The 22,120-nt window shown below is 41.8% G+C and overlaps 2 protein-coding genes across 7 annotated transcripts; one reads left to right on the plus strand and one right to left on the minus strand.

Annotated features, from left to right (window-relative positions):
* Positions 1 to 1,165: 1,165 nt before the first annotated feature.
* Positions 1,166 to 4,207, minus strand: LOC115171168 (phospholipase A2). The gene is made up of 4 exons (XM_029727727.1): positions 4,119 to 4,207; positions 2,573 to 2,741; positions 1,858 to 1,964; positions 1,166 to 1,343 (listed from the first exon to the last, which is right to left on the minus strand). Exons 1-4 carry the CDS (start codon positions 4,153 to 4,155, stop codon positions 1,195 to 1,197), a joined length of 462 nt encoding a protein of 153 aa, XP_029583587.1. The 5' UTR covers positions 4,156 to 4,207; the 3' UTR covers positions 1,166 to 1,194.
* Positions 4,208 to 4,760: 553 nt separating this feature from the next.
* Positions 4,761 to 15,597, plus strand: LOC115171169 (zinc finger CCCH domain-containing protein 7A). Of its 6 annotated transcripts, none has more exons than XM_029727728.1 (23): positions 4,761 to 4,923; positions 5,863 to 5,958; positions 6,327 to 6,366; positions 6,467 to 6,670; positions 6,779 to 6,937; positions 7,044 to 7,124; positions 7,210 to 7,263; positions 7,381 to 7,417; positions 9,547 to 9,944; positions 10,096 to 10,375; positions 10,716 to 10,741; positions 10,867 to 11,011; positions 11,342 to 11,500; positions 11,639 to 11,844; positions 12,591 to 12,691; positions 12,894 to 13,075; positions 13,381 to 13,454; positions 13,583 to 13,719; positions 13,810 to 13,915; positions 14,080 to 14,188; positions 14,311 to 14,444; positions 14,559 to 14,722; positions 14,835 to 15,597. In XM_029727728.1, exons 2-23 carry the CDS (start codon positions 5,891 to 5,893, stop codon positions 15,022 to 15,024), a joined length of 3,054 nt encoding a protein of 1,017 aa, XP_029583588.1. In that variant the 5' UTR covers positions 4,761 to 4,923; positions 5,863 to 5,890; the 3' UTR covers positions 15,025 to 15,597. The 6 variants fall into 6 exon arrangements, with proteins under 6 accessions (XP_029583588.1, XP_029583593.1, XP_029583592.1 ...); XM_029727733.1 differs by having other exon boundaries at positions 10,096 to 10,342; XM_029727732.1 differs by having other exon boundaries at positions 9,547 to 9,917.
* Positions 15,598 to 22,120: the final 6,523 nt, after the last annotated feature.

Consider the following 22,120-nt stretch of genomic DNA (forward strand, 5'->3'; position numbering starts at 1 on the left):
CCAACTTACCGTCCGAAGACAAGGCCGAGTATAGCCCACAAAGATGTCTGCCACGGCACAACCCAAGGGGGGGGCGCCAACCCAGACAGGAAGACCACGTCAGTGGCTCAACCTACTCAAGTGACGCACCCCTCCCATGGACGGCATGGAAGAACACCAGTAAGTCAGTGACTCAGCCCCTGTAAAAGGGTTAGAGGCAGAGAATCCCAGTGGGAAGAGGGGAACCGACAAGGCAGAGACAGCAAGGGCGGTTCGTTGCTCCAGCCTTTCCGTTCACCTTCACACTCCTGGGCCAGACTATACTTAATCATAGGACCTACTGAAGAGATAAGTCTTCAGTAAAGACTTAAAGGTTGAGACTGAGTCTGCGTCTCTCACATGGGTAGGCAGACCATTCCATAAAAATGGAGCTCTATAGGAGAAAGCCCTACCTCCAGCCGTTTGCTTAGAAATTCTAGGGACAATTAGGAGGCCTGCGTCTTGTGACCGTAGCGTACGTGTAGGTATGTACGGCAGGACCAAATCGGAAAGATAGGTAGGAGCAAGCCCATGTAATGCTTTGTAGGTTAGCAGTAAAACCTTGAAATCAGCCCTTGCCTTAACAGGAAGCCAGTGTAGGGAAGCTAGCACTGGAGTAATATGATCAATTTTTTTGGTTCTAGTCAGGATTCTAAGAATCCTTTTAAGAGGTGAAATATCATGCTGGGTTAGTTTGAGAGGATTAGAGCAGTGGAAAAGAGACCTCGGCAGAACCTCAGGGAGTATAAGGTAAGGCACAACACACCCGGGTATAAGTACACTATTGTAAGGACTTAGGCTACCTGATCTCACCTTGGCTGCAACATTCCACCCCCTAAGAATAAACCCTGGGATGTTATGTAACCACTACTGAGCTCTCTCTGTTTTGTACACTCGTTTGTTACCTGTGCTTGTAATTTCTGGTCATTATACTCAATTTTGAGAGCCTCATCGCACAGTTTGTTTATCTAATGACATAGTCACACTGTGATAGTGGTTTAAGCATATTTTTCCTTTTCATATAAATGGAAAAAAGGAGATACCAATACAAAATGCCCTGAAGTATTACTGCTGTTACATGTCATTATAATGTTGTGAAGGAGATCCTTCTGATATTCTATTAACATAAATAGACACACAGCAAATGTAAAAATCAACAAGTGTACATTTATTGAATCAGTAGATATTACACGTCGGCAGTGTACACCCACAGAGAAAGTCTGGCCACATAGCATATTTCCGGATGAAAGGTGCTTTTCTCAAGCATTTGGCTGCCTCCCTGTCACATTTGCAGAGAATCTTCTCACATTTGTCCTTGAGGTCATCTGGAATGAAAAGAGGGTTAAGTGGGTGAGTAGCTTCCTTAAATGACAGCTGATGTGAAAGGAGTGGTCTGTGGAGGATATGAAGGAAACACTCTGAGGTTTAGAAATGTTAGAAAATGTCTGATGCTCAAATAAACACCGTAAACATCCTGAACTGTGTAGCTTGTCCTATGTGCTTTTGCGATTAGCAATTATGGTGGGAGCTTAAAATACCTGAAAATGTGGGTGAGAAATGATTCCTTCGTGCCCATTCCCTCCTAGCACTCCTGTCCCCTATAATGTCTGCAGTGTTTATAAACTACTCAGATGTTTGTTGATCACACATCTGTTATTTTCCATGCACTGAAAAGACCCATTCATTTTCAACAGCAAAACTATACAAAAATGACAAAGTCATAGCATGTAGTGTTTTCTTTCTCTAAATGACCACACCTCTGTGAGGGGAGGGATAGGCTTGCCCCACTTGATTTAATCATTATGTTTCATTCATGTGCATAAAACTGAGATGGCGTACCACATTCTGCAGTCCTGTCTTCACATGTCCATTGATACTTTCTTGTCTTGGTTTGGCAACCAGCAATTTCTGCATCTCCGTAGCAGCAGTCATGTTTGTGACAGCACCTTAATGAAGGAAAAAATACACTACTGTAAGACTTAAAACAGGGCATGATAAGAACTATTTGCTGTCTCAGTGATGCTCTGCATAAGTAATACAGTCCCTTTTTCTAGAAACTATTAGCTGAAAAGGCAGAGACTGGGCGTTTTTCCATATTATTGTGGCTTGGACCAACAGCAGCTCTATTTAAAACAAAAGGAAATGAAAGAGGATGGGCTCAACTATTGTTAGCAGGCAGGCCTGTGAGAGATCTGGAGGCTGGAGGTTCTGTAGTTTAACAGTTTTGTGGGAGTTCATGTCTGTGATTAGTGGACAGAAGGAAGTTATGGTTAGGATTTTGGGTGTGGGAGCGCTGGTTGTGCATGTCTATTTCCAAATATCCAATTGACAGGAGGGCAAAACCTCAAAAGAAAACCCAAAATGATACACTTTGCAGTTTCAACTGCATCACATAATGCAGGTTGTTATTGTGGCCTACCAGACTGAAAAGTTAATGGAGGGGTTTTTCATTCAGTGGTACTTTAAATGATCGGAGTTTGTTATGAAATGGCACTCCCCCCCAAAATATCTATATTTATAACATGTTTATAACACATCATTACAACTGCCTCACCAGTCTGCTTTATCCCTGGGCCAGCCCTGGCCCCCCAGTCCACAGTAGCAGCCATACATCATATAAGCCAGGGCTGATCTGCCTGTGCTGCACTTGATGACCCCTGCCAGCTCCAGTAGCCCTCTCTTAGTCCGTGGGGGGCTCTGCAGTGCCATAGAGGCTATTACCACTGCAAAAACAACAACAACAGAAGAAGAACATGAAACTGAGCGCATCACATGTACACCAATTACATATACATACATCTTGTTCAAAATGTGCTCTTGCATATACTTGTCTGTATGTAGCAGCCTTGCTTAGTATGTGCCATTTGCTTCATACTATCTCTTTAGTCATATGTCCTGTCATCAAGAGAAAATTGAGAAGTCTAGCTCTATGATTAGTCTTTCATATGAAAATGATTCTTAATGTCTAAGTGTTCAAAGTGTCGGAATGGATATGCTGTGTTATTACAAGTCTATTTATGAAGTGACAAGCTAATATTGCAGTTGCAAGCCTGGAGAAGTCCCTCACATTTTCCAAGAAAGATGCTCTTTGTAATGGGGAATATTTAAGATGAATAAAGTTCATATTCAGTTAAGAGTAATAAACACAATGCTTAACAAATGTTTATGTTTTCCCGTTCTGTCAGACACATGATTTCCAGTGTTCTATTTGTGACACTCATTTGTGTACGGGTTGATGGTCACTAGACTTGTCACTGAATGTTATGAATTGTTCTCATATCGTTTGATAGTGATTGACGCCAGAGCTACAAGGACTGAGGACACAATGACATTATGAACACCGTGATTCTGTAGCAGCTGGCAAAGTCACTGTCTTTTGTTTTGACTTCGTAGAAGCCTCTCAGGCTGATGTTTAGAGAACGTTTGATATTGTCTGATTAATATATAAGTACCTTCTCAGAGAAGGCCCGTTTAACGTTTTCTATGCTTCTATGCTGGGGTGTCTCCTTTTTGCAACTTGTATTAAACTAAAAAAATGTGTTTATGATTGACTATAATTTCTATGACACTGATATTTTTAGACAACCATAGCTTTTGAAATTAACCCCCTTTCCCACAATACAAAGCAACTTCCCACTTTTTATGGGACTGCTCTCCTTTTTCTTCAGCTGGAAATTCCCTTTACACTCTTATACTCTGGTCTAGTTCTATAACCTCGTTTCCCAGATCAAATTAACATGAATTTGTAATGCGCATATGAGTTGTCAACATACAAGACATGACAATTGACATTGATACTGATTTGTTAAATCATTAAACATGCATTAAAGTAAAAATTCAACCATAAAATGAGTTCTATATAAAGATCACAAGATTATGGAAATAAAAGATTCAACCATTTCAAGATGATACAGTTGTATTGTTGTGTGAAATTAAGGAGTTGAATCATCAGGCTATAACAGATCTAAGTTCCTTCATGTTAGATCCCTGAAGGCACTCATAACATTGTCCTTTAACATTACTTCACTCCCTCTCAATCCCTCTTAATCATTCCCTGCAAAATGTGTTAAAAATGTAAAGAAATTCAAGCAGCAATTTACCAGAGAACAGTAGAAGTATCCGATAAATCGCAGGCATGGTGTGCAAGAGGGAGTCTGCATGCACTGCTGCTTATTTACACTCTGGTGGACATAGGCATTCAGTGCAGTGGAGAGTTTTTTTTAGAGTCTGGTTTGAATAATCTCCTGAGCATCATTCCCTCCTCCTCCCGGAATAATCTGCTGTAAACTAATCCTTGAACACTGATCTGAACTTGATTTGAGTTCCCTCTCTGTTAGAATCACCCAAGAGTCCATAATTTAGTATTACTTAAAGCCAATTGCTCAATGACTTTTGTTCAGATTCTGAAAGACCAAGTACTTCAGTTGACTTTTGTTCAGATTTCAGGTCTAATTGATCAATAAATGAATGTCTGTGGTCATTGTTTTATCATGTCTACAGCCTTATTGCATGCAATTCCTCACAGAAAACATGTTCATAAAGGCCCAGCAAGTCAACTGTGTCAAAAGGTTGTATATCATGCTATATTTCCATGAATAATTAACATGAATTATATTTATTTGTTGACATTTCAAGATTTCATCATGTACATAGTACTGTAATTTCATAATTTACTAAAGTAAAAAGTCAGAACACCGTTTGTGGTCAACAGGGGGCCCTGTTTCCTCGAATAAGAATGGAATCTAGCAAACATAAAAAACGTCATGCCAGAGACCAGGCCACATCATGATTCGTGTCCCCAACACTCAAGAAATCACTGATGCTGGCCAGGGAACAAGTCATATATCTTAAGCTGTACTCATTTAGATGTGGACTTTTTTTTTTACATCTAAATATTTCTTAAGGGTGAGCATATTTTAAATGTCATTATTTGTAAGATGGCTAACTAGCTAGTTTGCTATCTAGCTGTTAGCTACACCGCTAACAGTCATGTACTGTAGCTAGCTCTCTTGCATCTCCCGCCCGACATATTGATAACTAGCTTGCTAGGAAGCTAGCTAACGTTACTGTAGAAAAATGTACAGGTACTCTACTATTGAACGTTATCTTTGACAAGCATGTAACTGTAAACTCTATAGCCATGGCTATCTAGCAATCGCATTGCATACTGTTTGTGTTTAGAATATCAATATCTTTCTCGTGCCAGATCGGTTAGTCTAATTTAGTTAAGCTAGCCTACCTAGGTTGAGGTATTTGTTCGACCTAGACGCTAACTAGCTAGCTACATATGTCAGTGGGTATCGAACATTTCCTCTGACGTTATGGGGCTAACTTGTAATAATGTACACTTTATAACGTTCGTCCAGGATCAACTCTTCCAACTACTGTACTGTAGATTTGTATAGCCAGACTCATTGTCAGTCGTAAGCAGACTCACTTTAGCTAGTTACATTTGTATCTTCTCGAAATATTGACCGATTACTTTTAACTAACTAGCTTGTAAAGACGACAGACAGGAAGTTCAAAGCATGACGAATTTTAAAGCCATGAGTTTTCGAGGCTGTCGTATGCTTTGTTGAGTCAGGAGCACGTGAAGCCTGAAAAGTAATTTTCACCTGTTTAACGTTATACAAATTCATGATGTGAATTGTCTCGTTTTTATTTGAGTAGTTAATGAGTGAGTAACGTAATGAAAATGTATGTTTGGACGTATTCTTACGGTATGCAAGGCCTACGACAAAACGGTTTTGACAATAATACAAATTATACTCAGAGTAGGCCTAAAACATGTTAACTAGAAAGGTAACTAACTTTTATTTTTTTTATTACATATTGTGTTGACAGAGACCACGAGCTAAAGAAACAGGTGAACATGTCAATCCTGTGTCAGGACCGAAGCAGTCGCTGGCAGGATATTCAGAATGGGCTGCAGTTCATCCAGTGAGTATGATCAGGACTCCCCAGTCCAAGTCAGTGTACCCAGGGAATGCAGATTGGTTGAGTGCATAGGGAAATCAGGCTACAGCGCTGTTGTCAGCCACCGATGGATGGTCTTGGGGGAAGAGAATTACAATTAATTTTCGCAGGAGACAGCCTAAGTGTTTGCATAGTGGTAACTGCCTGGAACTGTACAAGTCAGATGTTGTTTAGCAATTTCTGGATCTTGTGCCTCAATGTGAGTTATATTGAAATTGTATTATTTGGGAAAAGATTACTCCATGATGTCCATGAATGATGTAATATTTGAATATGCTCATGTTTTCAGTGTCAAAGGAAGGAGATCTAAGTTTGAACTTGTTTGTTTCTAGGTCAACTCTGCCCTATCCTGGAACTCAGGAACGATATGAGGTGATTATGCAATCAACCCAAATGGCTGCACCTACATTCATGACATATGAAGCTCAGAATGCACCTCATATTTTGGTTATTTTGAATTTGTTTTTTTCAGGTGTTCATTCAGGACCTTGTGAAGAATCTGTTTGGTGAAGGAAATGATGTGTTCAATGAAGGGGAATGGATGCGATCTATAGAAATGTACACTGAGGCCTTGAGCATAGCAGAATATGCAGACTCGGAAGACATCAGTGTACCTACTGGAACGTTGGAAAAGCTGTATGCCAATCGAGCTGCTGCTTACTTGAACGTTGTACCGGTAAGTCAGGTTTAAGAAAGTGGTGTGTTTTGTCTTACATTTATGAATGATGTATTATTTCTCTATTTTCTGTTCAAAAAGTGGTAAAATTTGGGAATTTTATTTCAGGGTCTGCATGATGAAGCACTAGTAGACTGTGAGAAAGCTCTTCAATTGAATGAGGGAAACCATAGAGCTCTTTATAGGAAAGCCAGAGCCTTGAAAGAGATGGGCAGGCATAAAGAGGCCTATGAGACTGTAGCGAAGTGCTCCCTTGCAGTGCCTCAGGTGAGACCGCAGAGGAAATATACCATGGGGCTAGGTTTTGTAGATTCTTCCATTTTATTGTCTTAAGTTCATAATCCTTATTGTCAATATGGGATTGTTTTTTCAGGATCCCAATGTCATAGGATTGACTCAGGACCTGGCCAAAATGTTGGGATTGAAAATCCGTAAAGCCTATGTCAGGAGTAAGGTGAGAGTGTACTGTATGGATTATGGCACATAGGCTACTTCAGTATGTGGCTTAGTATCTAACCTTGAGATATTTCTTTCAACAGCCTGCCTTAAATGTTTTGCCTGGATCAAGCTATTCAGGTGCATCCAATGACAAGGTAAAGGGAATTCCATTTATTTGTGGGAATCTGCACACAATACAGATTACTTGCACCAAATGAATGTAGTGTACCAGCAGGTAAAGATTTGAAGAGCGTTCTTTTTATTTGTTTCAGTCTCATGGATCTACATCTGTGGAAGATATAGAAATTGGTAAGATATTCTGGGATTTAGTTTGAGTAATTTACTTATAGGCCCAGTGCAGTCAAATATGGTTTTCCTGTGTTTTGAATACACTGAGTATACAAAATATTAAGAACACCTGCTCATTTCATGACAGACTGACCAGGTAAATCCAGGTGAAAGCTATGATCCCTTATTGATGTTTCTTGTTAAATCCACTTCAATCAGTGTAGGTGAAGGAGAGGAGACAAGTTAAAGAAGGATTTAAGCACAGGAGGTTGGTGGCACCTTAATTGGGGAGGACTGGCTTGTGGTAATGGCTGGAGTGGAGTGAGTGGAATGGTAGAAACCATGTGTTTGATGCCATTCCATTAGCGCTGTTCCAGCCATTATTATGAGCTGTCCTCCCCTCAGCAGCCGCCACTGTTTATAAGCCTTGAGACGATTGAGACATGGATTGTGAATGTGTGCCATTCAGAGGGTGAATGGGAAAGACAAAATATTTAAGACCCTTTGAACGAGGTATGGTAGTAGGTGCCAGGCTCACCGGTTTGTGTGAAAAACTGCAACGCTGCTGGGTCTTTCACGCTCAATAGTTTCCTGTGTATCAAGAATGGTCCAACACCCAAAGGACATCTAGCCAACTTGACACAATTGTGGGAAGCTTTGGAGTCAACATGGGCCAGCATCCATGTGGACCGCTTTCGACACCTTGTAGAGTCCATGGCCCGATGAATTGAGGCTGTTCTAAGGACAAGGGGTGGGGTGCGCAACTCAATATTAGGAAGGTGTTCCTAACGTTTGGTATACTCAGTGTATATTTCTACCATGAGGTTGGAATAATACTGTGAAATTATGTACATTATAATGCCCTTTTAGTGTAAGAGCTGTTTGAAAAGACTGCCTGAACTAGCTGTTTTGGTGGGATGGAATTTTGGCCTGCCTTGCTAATTTTGTTAATAGACCAATAGATGGGTTGGCTGACATCACGTAAGTGATGCACGTGCATTGACGTGGCTGGAAGGCGTGCGTTGTTATGATTCTGAACGGTCAGATGGCTAGTAACAATGACAAGAAGCTGCCATGTGTGGAATTGTAGTAAGCTCGCTTCAACTCATTGTATATTGTTATTGATACCATGTCTTGTTTAGACTCATGTCTATGCTGATATGGCAAACGAAAATATAAACGCATCGTACAACAATTTCAAAGATTTTACGGAGTTACTGTTCATATAAAGGAAATCAGTCAATTGAAATAAATAAATTGGGCCCTAATCTATGGATTTCACGTGACTGGGCAGAGGTGCAGCCATGGGTGGGCCTGGGAGGGTATAGGCCCACCCACTGGGGAGCCAGGTCCAGCCAATGAGTGAGTTTTTACCCACAAAAGGGCTTTATCACAGACAGAAATACTCCTCAGCCCCCCCGGACATTAATGCAGTCAGCATGCCAATTACACACTCCCTCAACTTGAGACATCTGTGGCGTTGTGTCACACAACGTGGCCTTTTGTCCACAAGGTGCACCTGTGTAATGATCATGCTGTTTAATCAGCTTCTTGATATGCCACACCTGTCAGGTGGATGGATTATCTTGGCAAAGGAGAAATGCTCACTAACAAGGATGTAAACACATTTGTGAGAGAAGCTTTTTGTGCATATGGAACATTTCTGGGATTTTTTATTTCCGCTCATGAAACATGGGACCAACACTTTATATATTTGTTCAGTGTATTTGAGACAACAATTGCTCATTGTGCAAATGTATTTGTTTTCAATTAACATTTTGTGACAAAATAAGTCAACCCTGTCTGTTTTGCCCCATAGTTGCGCACGCCTCAGTTTTGTTGATAAACAACCTGTCCACAAGAGAGAGATCCAAACCTCTGCCAATAACAGCTTTTTTTCCATTTCCACTCCCCACTCAGACAGTCTTAGCAAAATATCTTACTTGAGAAATTGCTCTTTGCGAATGAGTTATGAGTTATTTTTAAATTGTGTAACTAATTTTAATTGAAAACAATCACAGTAAGTTACTTAGTTGTTACCCAGAAATGATTTGATGAGAGAAAAACGTCTGCATTGGACCTTTTTTTAAATGTGGAAGGTCTTGTTGCTAAAAATGTTTGCACTTTCCAAATTCCCACCTGTGTTGTAGAAGTGAATCAGCCCCCTCAGGAAACTGACGGTCAAGACCCAGCCTCCCCAAGCCTAGACCCAGTGGCCGCAATGAAGGTGCACCCCCCTCGGAATGAGAGAATAGAAGCTGAATCCCCCCCTGTCAGCATCATCCCTTCGGTATCACCTGTTGAGGTTCACACCCCAGAGCCCAATCATGTTCCGGTGCCCCTGCCTATGCCCATTTCCAAGCCCATGCCTACGTTGGTCAATGGTGCCAGAGCCAGCCCTACCCAGTCTTATCATTTGCCAATGCAAAAGTCTCACCCGGACTTCGACGCAGAAATTATTGGAGATGACCTGGATGATCTGCTGGACCAAGCTGGCCCCGGCCCCACAGAATCTCCCATGGTACGTTCATGGGAGATTGCTGCTAATGTAGGAAAACCAATTTTTGGTCATTTTTTTTTTTTAGTATTTTTTTTTGCACATTCAATTATAGTTTTTTATCTGTTTTTGTTTTAAATTTGGCCTTTTCACTATCATGTTAAAACAATATCTAATGTAGAGTGTATTGTTCTCTCTCTAGGTCATTCCCACCATGAAGGGCCCTATCCCTTTTCCAACCAGTGCCCCCTCAAATTCCATGTCTAGTCCTTTCCTTATGCCATCTCACATGAACCCCTTTATGCATGTGGCATCACAGTGCACAGTGACTCTGCCTCATCCCTACCACAAGCCACAAGCCAGCGGGTACTCTTTAGGTCTGGACACCTTCGGGGTCTCCTCTCCATTGGATTCACTGGATAGTCTTTCCATGTCAGAGCCTCAGACAGGTATGCAAGGAGTTGCATACAGCCAGTTTAACGGTAATACCTCTTGAATGTGTTGAACATTTGTTATTATCCTTATGTCTTAAATCTGGGGTGGCACGTAGCCTAGCGCTTGAGAGCCAGTAACCAGTAAGCTGGTTCGAAAATCTGTCCATATGCCCTAGAGCAAGGCACTTAACCTTAATTGCTCTGGATAAGAGCGTCTGCTAAATGACTAAAATGTAAATAACTTCTTATTGAATAGTGAAATCTCAATTGCTAACAAATTTGGATTTTGACAAAACAATCAACTGAAATTCGATTTAATGATTTACTTTTATAAATGTTTTGTCAATGTTGTCTCTGATGTATTTTTCTTCCCCCCCCCCAAATCTAGGATATAGTCAGCATACATTCATGCAGGTGAGTCTAGCTAGTCTAGTCTTCATGTCCCACTGATATTTTCACAACAGTACCTTGTGTTCATATGTTTAGTTTTTCTTGTCTATTTTTAAAAAAATAAATCCTGATATTTGTTCCCCCTCCAGTTGACCGACCATGATAAGCCAATGGGAATGGCCCTGGGGATGCCGGATGTAACCCTCCTCCCTGCTGTTGTGGATCTGGCCAAAAATCCACTGGCTGATACTCATGAATTCAAACAGGCATGCTCAAACTGCTATGTCAAAACTGGTAAGAACATGCTTTATGTAATATAAACGCAACATGCAACAATTTCAAAGATTTGACTGAGTTACAGTTCGTATAAGGAAATCAGTCAATTGAAATAAATGATGTAGGCCCTGATCTATGGATTTCACATGACTGGGCAGGGGTTTATTTCAGCTCATGAAACATGGGACCAACACTTTACATGTTGCGTTTTTATATTTTTGTTCTGTGTATATGAATGTCTGTTTTGCTTATTGTGTGACATCTAAGAGTATGAAACTGGGTTGATAAATGGGTATGGGACAGGATAATTATTGGATGTGAAAGCTCATGTTGATATCCTATCACTAGGGCTTGGAGTGTTGGATTTCACACTCTATACCGAAGAGCACAAATGCAAGAAGGACATATTACTTGGAAGGATAAAAAATCAACCAGACAAGTCATGGAAGCTGATCAGACCCAGACCGACAAAATCCCAGTATGTTGGGCCATACTACATCTGCAAAGGTAAGCCTTGAAAATACTACTACTATAATAATACTACTACTACTACTCCAATACTACTACTCCAATGTGCTTCATGGTCCGTCTGTGCCAGTGTTCAGCTGCCTATGATGATTATTAACTAAAACGATGACCTTGTAGATGTCGCCATTGGAGAGGGGTGCAGGTACCCTGGTCACTGCACATTTGCCTACTGCCAAGAGGAGATTGATGTTTGGTCCCTGGAGCGCAAAGGCTTCATCTGCAGAGACTTTCTCTTTGATCCATTTGAGCCCACCAGTAAGATCAATCTGACTGTTCCGAAGATCCTACAGGAGCATCACGGGATATTCATGTTCCTCTGCGGGGTAAGTTGGGCTTTTTAATGTAAAAATAAAAAATGTGATGTGTTTTCATTGATAAGTTGCTGAGTCTGTCTTATTGCATTGCCATTGTTGTGTTAGAGCAGTTAGGGTGCACAACTCTGGTTCTTGAGTGCTGCAGTGGATGCTTGGTTTTGCCTTTTTAATCCGCCCAGAGTAATAGTGTGTGGACTCTAGACAGTAAATGATTTTAAGTGTCAGGGAGAAATGAAAACCAGCAGGACTGAGGACATCTGACTAGAGTGGAGCACCACTGTGTTATAGAGAGAAAGTTTGACTTGAAGTTCCGCTGACTGGAACCACATCCTGTATCCTCATTCTTCTCATGACCAATACAATTCCACGGTAACAATGATGCTTAGACTATGCTTTTTTTTCTGTTTTAAAAGTATGCCAAACAAAAACCAATGATTAAAGTTAAACCATACAAATCTATGCACTAGGACAACTTTTAACAATTTCCACTGATATAAAATTAAACATTTACTTGAAGAGCAGTGCGGATACAAAGTTTGGTAACAGAATTACGGTTTGTTGTTTTTGCCGTCATTCTGTTACTGTCGAATTACCCTGATACAACACTAACGTTGACTGTCATTACTGCCTCTGGTATAACCTTCAGCGGCAGTTTTATGAGTGGGAGCTGTGCCCTTTATTAAAACCTCTACTCTGTGTGTGTGGTGTCCTGTAAGAGTTGTCCATCCCTCTAATGTATCTGATCTGATCTCCAGGTGTGTTTTGATCACAAACCCAGAATAATCAGCAAAACCAACAAGGACAACCCATCTCTTTGCTCTCACCCCGTGACAAAACATGCCTTTGAAGATCAGAAGTAAGCCATTTCACTTGTTTACACATGCTGAGAGAGATGCAGAGGTTTTTAAGTGAATTAAGCAGTGGTCTACCTTGTAAGTGATGGTTTGTGGCTGACTGCTCTGGTTCCTTTAGTAATTAAGCCCACTAGTGTATATTGTAACATGATTCTATGCTCTGTACTGTGGGGTTGTGAACGTGATGAGGAGTTGTGCTTTCAGGTGCCTGGTCCACATTCTGAGGGAGAACACTGTGCGCTACTCCAAAATCCGTCCGTACAATCCGCAGAACCAGATGGACATCTGTCGGCATGAGGTGCGCTACGGCTGCGTGCGGGAAGACGAGTGCTTCTATGCCCACAGCCTGATCGAGCTGAAGGTGTGGATGATGCAGCACCAGCTAGGTAAGCTCTTACTACCTATTAAAGGTGCCTTCAAATAGCATCTAATCAAAGAACGTTATTGGTAATTCAACAAGATTACTTTTCCCAGTTGTAAGATGGTGCCGACAGAGGCTTCTAGCTCCTAAGCAACTTTGTTGTATTTAGTTTTTGTGTGTTGTTTTCTTACATTATTAGCCCAGAACATTTTTTTGTGTTATTACATACAGCCAGAAAGAGTCTTTTTAAGAACCTTCTGGGAACTTTTGTGGGTTTTCAAAGTGAACATCCCTCATAAATCTCTTTGCAATCTGTTTATGATCATATAGGCATCACTCCTGAAAATATAGTCCATGAGGCCAATAGGTTTTGGAACATGGAGGCAGGCTCCCAAGGATCCCTGGTAAACAGTCATTGTACACAACACTATATTCAGAACATGCTTTATTTCCTAAATGTATTTCTCATGTTAATTTGACTGCAGATTTTCCACATGACCTAACACAGACCATTTATTTTGTGTCATTCCAGCAATTCACCACACCACTGAAGAGGTTTGGACCCCCAAATCTGAAGATGCAGTTTGTGTGTGGGCAGTGTTGGAGAAACGGCCAAGTTAGTGAGGCAGACAAGAACAAGAAGTACTGCACTGCCAAAGCCAGGCATTCGTGAGTAGTTCTCTCCCCTGAAACCATTTCAGGACAATTTGAATAATGAGCCTGGTCAGCATAGTGAATTTCATCTGACCTGTGTTGCAGGTGGTCAAAAGACAAACGAGTGGTGCTGGTGAGTTCCATCGAACGCAAGAAGTGGACAACGATCCGCCCTCTCCCAACAAAGAAGCCCATCCCATCTCAGTTTGAGGTAGGCCTAGGAGGGCTGAAAATGCTCCCAGAGCAACTGGTCTGACCACATACTCAGCTGACTCGTATGGGATCTCCCAGAGAGAATGATGTTTTGTCCTCGTGTAAAGTGCTCATGTTTTGTGTGTGTGTGTGTGTGTGTGTGTGTGTGTGTTTTACTTACAGATTTGTATGCACGTGTCCACTGGCAAAAAGTGCCAGTACATTGGAAACTGCACATTTGCACACAGCACAGAGGAAAGGGACCTGTGGACATACATGAAAGAGAACAACAGTGAGTTTGTTACAGATGGACTGTAGTTTTTGTACAGCAGTTCATGCCTGTGTGATGTACAGTAAATATATTATGATGAGTAATACAAACTTAATCAGATACTAAACTGTGTGTCCATTTAGTTCCTGACATGGAGCAGCTGTATGAGCACTGGCTGCAGTCTCAGAAGCCTGGCTGGAGCGAGGAGGCCTCCAACAGCGCCATCAAGGAGAATGGGAAGCAGATCCACATGCCCACAGACTATGCTGAGGAGGTGGTAAGAAATCTATGTTTTAACCATCCCCAGATGGTTCTATGACCTTCAACATGCTGTAAGTGACCACAAACCTTCAACATGCTAATATCATCTTGATGATATCTGTTATGCTAGGCTGGCAACCACTGTTGGCTTTGTGGTAAGAACTGCAACAGTGACAGGCAGTGGCAGCAGCACATCACCTCAGAAAAACACAGAGAGAAAGTGTTTAACTCTGAAGACGATCAGAACTGCTGGCAGTATCGCTTCCCCACTGGCACCTTCAGAGTTTGCGAGAGGTAAGGTTTCTATGCTAATTTAACGTTTATTTAGGTCACTGGTGCCTAATTTGATTACTGGAAATGGTGTTATTGGTGACTGACATTTCTGATACGGCATCCATTTCCACAGATACCTTAAAGGCACTTGCACAGAGGAGGAGTTGTGTAAGCTGGCTCATGGAAATGAGGAACTAAAGGAATGGACGGAGCGCAGGGAGTTCCTTTTGATGAAACTGGCCAAAGCAAGAAAAGACCATCTTATAGCCCCAAATGACAATGACTTTGGCAAATATAGTTTTCTGCTTAAAGACATAAAGTAATGATTTGATGACAATGATTATGTTGGGATGCAATATATTTTGCAGTGTTAAGTAAAAGAGGTACACGTTCAGGTAAGCCTTTGGGAGGATCTAGTCTATACCATTAAGAGGAGCGATGCAGATCACAGCGTGATTTGAATGGAAAGTACACAGTTGGCCATGTGCTCCAAATGATCATAGCGGTGTTCCTTTTATCACAGAAAGAGATGCACCATTGCCTTTTACGTAACGTAGCAATCATTGACGCATCACAAAGATTGCTTGTCATAAAATGGATTGATGACCTGCTCAGAGAAGCCGAAGCAGGGGTAGACACCATCAGAACAGCTCTTATGTCGAAAGGTGACTTAAAAGGCTTGTTTTTGTATTTGAGTTTTTAAGAAAGGTTCCTTTTTGTTTTATACGATTCAAAAGTCTGAAGATTGGAATGTTTGAAATGGAATTCTGCATCCTTTCACAAATTATGTTCACATAGGTCTTTTTCATTATTTCCATAATTTGTTGCATTTATGCCTGTTGGTTTTGGAATATGCCAACCAACCAAAATAAAATCTTGATTTCTTGTTGCAAGTATTGATTTTGTATTTGTTCAATAGTGTAGCAGCCTAAAAAATGTAGGTTGACATTCTATGCAATGTGCTAAGTTGTCTAAAATGGAAGACATTTTGCAAAGTTTGATCAGTGGTTGCAGGTGGTAGGAAGGATACAATGGTTTGTGGGATGACAATAGTCGAGTTCCTGCCTGACGAAATTGCAGACGCATGCCAGATCTTACAACTCCTGGATAGGTGTCAGCTAAACACAAAATAGGCCATTCCTCTGCCCAGGCGTTGCTGACACCGGCCAGATCTTACAACGCCTGGGTAAGTATTTTACGTATCAGCTAACCAAACACGATATATACAAAAGTATGGACACCCCTTCAAATTTGTGTATTTGACTATTTCAGCCACACCCGTAGCTGACAGGTGTGTAAAATCAAGCACAAAGCCATGTAATCTACATAGGTAAACATTGGCAGTAGCACGGTCTTACTTAAGAGCTCAGTGACTTTCAACGTGGCACTGTCATAGGATGCCACCTTTCCAACAAGTCAGTCAAATTTCTGTCCTGCTAGAGCTGCCCCAGTCAACTGTAAGTGCTGGTATTGTGAAGTGTAAACGTCTAGGAGCAACAACGGCTCAGCCGCAAAGTAGTAGGCCACACTAGCTCACAGAACAGGATCAACGAGTGCTGAAGCGCATAGCACGTAAAAAATTATCTATCTTGCAACACTCACTACCAAGTTCCAAACTGCCTCTGGAAGCAACGTCAGCACAAGAACTGTTTGCCGGGAGCTTCATGAAATGGGTTTCCATGGCCGAGCAGCCGCACACAAGCCTAAGATCACGATACCAAGCGGAAGGACTGGTGTAAAGCTCGCCGCCAATGGACTCTGGAGCAGTGGAAACGCATTCTCTGGAATGATTAATCACTCGTCACCACCTAAGAGTCCGACTGACAACTCTGGGCTCGGCGGATCCCAAGGGAACACTACCTGCCCGAATACATAGTGCCAACTGTAAAGCTTGGTGGAGGAATAATGGTCTGTGGCTGTTTTCATGGTTCAGGTTAGGCCCCTTAGTTCCAGTGAAGGGAAATCTTAATGCTACAGCATACAATGACATTCTAGGCAATTCTTTGCTTCCAACTTTGAGGCAACAGTTTGGGGAAGGCCCTTCCCTGTTTCAGCATGACATTGCCCCCGTGCACAAAGCGAGGTCCATGGTTTGTCGAGATTGGTGTGAAAGAACTTGACTCACCTGCACAGAGCCCTGATCTCAACCCCATCAAACACCTTTGGAATGAATTGTGAACGCCGACTGCGAGCCAGGCCTAACCTCCTAACATCAATGCCCGACCTCACTAATACACTTGTAGCTGAATGGAAGCAAGTCCCCGCAGCAATGTTCCAACATCTAGTGGAAAGCCTTCACAGAAGAGACGAGGCTATTATAGCAGCAAAGGGGGGACCAACTCCATATTAATGCCCATGATTTTGGAATGAGATATTCGACAAGCAGGTGTCCACATAATTTTGGTCATGTTGTAGCAATCTGTCAGTCAACACCATTGGTTGATGCATGACATGTCTGAGCAGGGGAATGCGACCAATGTGATATACAGTGCCTATAGAAAGTCTCTACACCCTCCTTGGATTTCTTCAAATTTATTGTATTACAAAGTGGGTTTAAAATGGATTTCTTTTTTTGCCTATGCTCTACATAAAATAATGTGGAGGAGAAATTTAACTCTTACAGATTAATGAAAAATAGAAAACAAATATACACTACCGTTCAAAAGTTTGGGGTCACTTAGAAATGTCCTTGTTTTTGAAAGAAAAGCCAAAAAATGTGTCCATTTAAAATAGCATCAAATTGAGCAGAAACACAGTGTAGACATTGTTAATGTTGTGAATGACTATTGTAGCTGATTTTTTAATGGATTATCTACATAGGCGTATTATCAGAGAGAGGCCCATTATCAGCAACCATCACTCCTGTGTTCCAATGGCACATTGTGTTAGCTAATCCAAGTTTATCAGTTTAAAAGGCTAATTGATCATTAAATCAAATAACATTTTATGTCACATGCGCGGAATACGACAGGTGTAGACCTTACAGTGAAATGCTTACTTACAAGCCCTTAACCAACAATGCAGTTTTAAGAAAATACCTACAAAAAAAGTAAGAAAAGAAAAACAATTAAAGAGCAGCAGTAAATAACAATAGCGGGGCTGTATATGAGGTACCGGTTCAGTGTCAATGTGCGGTGGCAACAGTATTGAGGTAATTGTGTACATACAGGTAGGGTTATTAAAGTGGCTATGCATAGATAACAGAAAGTAGCGCGGGGGGGTGCACCACACGGTCAGGTCTCTGACTTCCTCCCTATAGGCTGTCTCATCATTGTAGGTATCAACACATCCACCACGCTCATCCTCAACACAGGTGTTGTGTCATCAGCAAACTTAATGATGGCGTTGGAGTTGTGCCTGGCCGTGCAGTCATGAGTGAACAGGGAGTATAGGAGGGGACTGAGCACGCACCTGTGTTGAGGATCAGCGTGGTGGATGTGTTGATACCTACTCTTACCACCTAGGGACGGCCCGTCAGGAAGTCTAGGATCCAGTTGCAGAGGGAGGTGTTTAGTCCCAGGGTTCTTAGCTTAGTGATGAGCTTTGAGGTCACTATGGTGTTGAATGCTGAGCTGTAGTCAATGAATAGCATTCTCAAATAGGTGTTCCTTTTGTCTAGGTGGGAAAGGGCAGTGTGGAGTGTAATATAGATTGCATCATCTTTGGATCTGTTGGTGTGGTATGCAAATTGAAGTGGGTCTAGGGTTTCTGGGATAATGGTGTTGTGAGCCATGACCAGCCTTTCAAAGTATTTCATGGCTACAAAGTGCTACGGGTCGGTAGTCATTTAGGCAGGTTACCTTAGTGTTCTTGGGCACAGGGACTATGGTGGTCTGCTTGAAACATGTTGGTATTACAGACTCAGAGGTTGAAAATGTCAGTGAAGACACTTGCCAGTTGGTCAGCGCATGCTCGGAGTACACGTCCTGGTAATCCGTCAGGCCCAGCGGCCTTGTGAATGTTGACCTGTTTAAAGGTCTTACATCGGCTGCGGAGAGCTTAATCACACAGTCATCCGAACCAGCTGATGCTCTCATGCATGTTTCAATGTTACTTGCCTTGAAGTGGGCATAGAAGTTATTTAGCTCATGTCACTGGGCAGCTCTGTTGTCCTTCCCTTTGTAGTCTGTAGTAGTTTGCAAGCCCTGCCACATCCGACGAGCATCGGAGCCGGTGTAGTACAATTCGATCTTAGTCCTGTATTGACGCTTTGCCTGTTTGATGGTTCATCGGAGGGCATAACGGGATTTCTTCTAAGCTTCCGGGTTAGAGTCCCGCTCCTTGAAAGTGGCAGCTCTACCCTTTAGCTCAGTGCGAATGTTGCCTGTAATCCATGGCTTCTGGTTGGGGTATGTACGTACAGTCACTGTGGGGAGTGCAGTTTTAGTTTTAACTTCTCTCTGTGGTGGTATGTAGACAGCTACAAAAAAATACAGATTAAAACTCTAGGTAGATAGTGTGGTCTACAGCTTATCATGAGATACTCTACCTCAGGCGGGCAAAACTGAGACGTCCTTAGATATTGTGCTCCAGCTGTTGTTTACATAAATGCATAGGCACCCGCCCCGTGTCTTACCAGAGGTTGCTGTTCTGTCTTGCCGATAGAGTGTTCAGCCACGACTCGGTGAAACATAAGATATTACCGTTTTTAATGTCCCATTGGTAGGATATAAACTCAGCAAAAAAAGAAACATCCTCTCACTGTCAACTGCATATATTTTCTGCAAACTTAACATGTGTAAATATTTGTATGAACATAAAAAGATTCAACAACTGAGACATAAACTGAACAAGTTCTACAGACATGTGACTAACAGAAATAGAATGTGTCCCTGAACAAAGGGACAGTCAGTATCTGGTGTGGCCATCAGCTGCATTAAGTACTGCAGTGCATCTCCTCCTCATGGACTACACCAGATTTTCCAGTTCTTGCTGTGAGATGTTACCCCACTCTTCCACCAAGGCACCTGCAAGTTCCCAAACATTTCTTGGCAGAATGGCCCTAGCCCTCACCATCCGATCCAACAGGTCTAGAAGGCCAGCATCCCAGAGTCGCCACTTCACTGTTGAAGTTGAGACAGGTGTTTTTCGGGTACTATTTAATGAAGCTGCCAGTTGAGGACTTGTGAGGCGTCTGTTACTCAAACTAGACACCCTCTAATGTACTTGCCCTCTTGCTCAGTTGTGCACCGGTGCCTCCCACTCTTTCTATTCTGGTAAGAGCCAGTTTGCGCTGTTCTGTGAAGGGAGTAGTACATAGCGTTGTACGAGATCTTCAGTTTATTGGCAATTTCTCGCATGGAATAGCCTTCATTTCTCAGAACAGGAATAGACTGACGAGTTTCAGAAGAAAGTTCTTTGTTTCTGGCCGTTTTGAGCCTGTAATCAAACCCACAAATGCTGATGCTCCAGATACTCAACTAGTTTAAAGAAGGCCAGTTTTATTGCTTCTTTAATCAGAACAACAGTTTTCAGCTGTGCTAACATAATTGCAAAATGGTTTTCTAGTGATCAATTAGCCTTTTTAAAATGATAAACTTTTATTAGCTAACACAATGTGCCATTGGAACAAAGGAGTGATGGTTGCTGATAATGGGCCTCTCTACGCCTATGTAGATATTCCATAAAAAAATCTGCCGTTTCCAGCTACAATAGTCATCTACAACATTATCAATGTCTACACTGTATTTCTGATCAAACAAGGACATTTTTAAGTGACCCCAAACTTTTGAACGGTAGTGCACATTTTAGATACAGTGCATTCGGAAAGTATTCAGACCCCTTGACTATTTCCACATTTTGTTACATTACAGCCTTATTCTAAAACTTATTAAAAAAAATGTTTCATCATCAATCTACACACTACCCCATAATGGCAAAGCAAAAACAGGTTTTTAGAAATCTTTGCAAATTTTATTAAAAATAAAAAACGGAATATCACATTTACATAAATATTCAGACCCTTTACTCAGTACTTTGTTGAAGCACGTTTGGCAGCGATTTCAGCCCCGAGTCTTCTTGGGTATGACGCTACAAGCTTGGCACACCTGTATTTGGGGAGTTTCTCCCATTCTTCTCTGCAGATCCTCAACCTCTGTCAGGTTGGATGGGGAGTGTCACTGCACAGCTATTTTTAGGTCTCCAGAGATGTTCGATCGGGTTGGAGTCCGGGCTTTGGCTGGGCCACTGAAGGACATTCAGAGATTTGTCCCAAAGCCACTCCTGCGTTGTCTTGGCTCTGTGCTTAAGGTCGTTGTCCTGTAGGAAGGTGAACCTTCGCCCCAGTCTGAGGTGCTGAGCGCTCTGGAGTAGGTTTTCATCAAGGATCTTTCTGTACTTTGCGCCAAGCGGGCTGTCGTGCCTTTTACTGAGGAATAGCTTCTGTCTGGCCACTCTACCATAAAGGCCTGATTGGTAGAGTGCTGCAGAGATGGTTGTCCTTCTGGAAGGTTTTCCCATTTCCACAGAGGAACTCTGGAGCTCTGTCAGAGTGACCATTGAGTTCTTGGTCACCTCCCTGACCAAGACCCTTCTCTCCTGACTGCTCAGTTTGGCCAGGCGGCCAGCTCTAGGAAGATTATGTGGTTCCAAACTTCTTCCATTTAAGAATGATGGCAGCCACTGTGTTCTTGGGGACCTTCAATGCTGCAGAAATATTTTTGTTTTTTGATCTGACATGCACTTCTTCTTCTATGATATAATGGCGGTCAGCAAACCAATGTTAAAGGTGCATGCCACCACCTACTGTGCTGAAGTGTGGTCAATCACGGTTTACAACATTTCTAAATCGTCCTACCTTGCTTACCCTCTGGAACGCTGCTGCTACTCTGTTATTATCTATGTATAGTCACTTTAATAACTCTACCCTTATGTACATATTACCTCAATTACCTCAACACCGGTGCCCCCGCACATTGACACTGTACCGGTATCACCTGTATATAGCACTGCTATTGTTATTTACTGCTGCTCTTTAATAATTTGTTATTATTATTATCGCTTAGTTTTTTAAGGTATTTTCTTAACTGCATTGTTGGTTAAGGGCTTGTAAGTAAGCATTTCACGGTAAGGTCTACACCTGTTGTATTCGGTGCCTTCCCAAATAATGTCCAATCAATTGAATTTAGCACAGGTAGACTCCAATCAAGTTGTAGAAGCATCTCAAGGATGATCAATAGAAACAGGATGCACCTGAGCTCAATTTCAAGTCTCATAGCAAAGTGTCTGAATACTTATGCAAATAAGGTATTTCTGTTTTTTATTTGTAATGTTGGAATCAGCTAAACTTTGAACATTGAGATATTAAATAAATGATAGAGACAAAGCCTTGAAAAGAAAGAGTTTGTAAAAAGCCAGAAGGCTTTGTAATGTGTTTGATGGAGGAGAGGAGAGTGATGTGTTGATACAGGGAAGACAGAT

Source organism: Salmo trutta, chromosome 32 (assembly GCF_901001165.1).
Source record: "Salmo trutta chromosome 32, fSalTru1.1, whole genome shotgun sequence".
NCBI classification, from domain to species: Eukaryota; Metazoa; Chordata; class Actinopteri; order Salmoniformes; family Salmonidae; genus Salmo; species Salmo trutta.

Bases quoted from the DNA above. Each gene is read 5' to 3' on its own strand.
- LOC115171169 (XM_029727728.1), top strand. From the start codon at position 5,891: ATGTCAATCCTGTGTCAGGACCGAAGCAGTCGCTGGCAGGATATTCAG. The intron at 7,264-7,380 runs GTAAAGGGAATT...TATTTGTTTCAG, and splicing joins CAGGTGCATCCAATGACAAG to TCTCATGGATCTACATCTGT. The intron at 10,376-10,715 runs GTAATACCTCTT...CCCCAAATCTAG, and splicing joins TGCATACAGCCAGTTTAACG to GATATAGTCAGCATACATTC.
- LOC115171168 (XM_029727727.1), bottom strand. From the start codon at position 4,155: ATGCCTGCGATTTATCGGATACTTCTACTGTTCTCTG. The intron at 1,965-2,572 runs GTGAGGCAGTTG...TCCTTCATTAAG, and splicing joins CCCAGGGATAAAGCAGACTG to GTGCTGTCACAAACATGACT. The intron at 1,344-1,857 runs GTACGCCATCTC...TTTTCATTCCAG, and splicing joins AGACAGGACTGCAGAATGTG to ATGACCTCAAGGACAAATGT.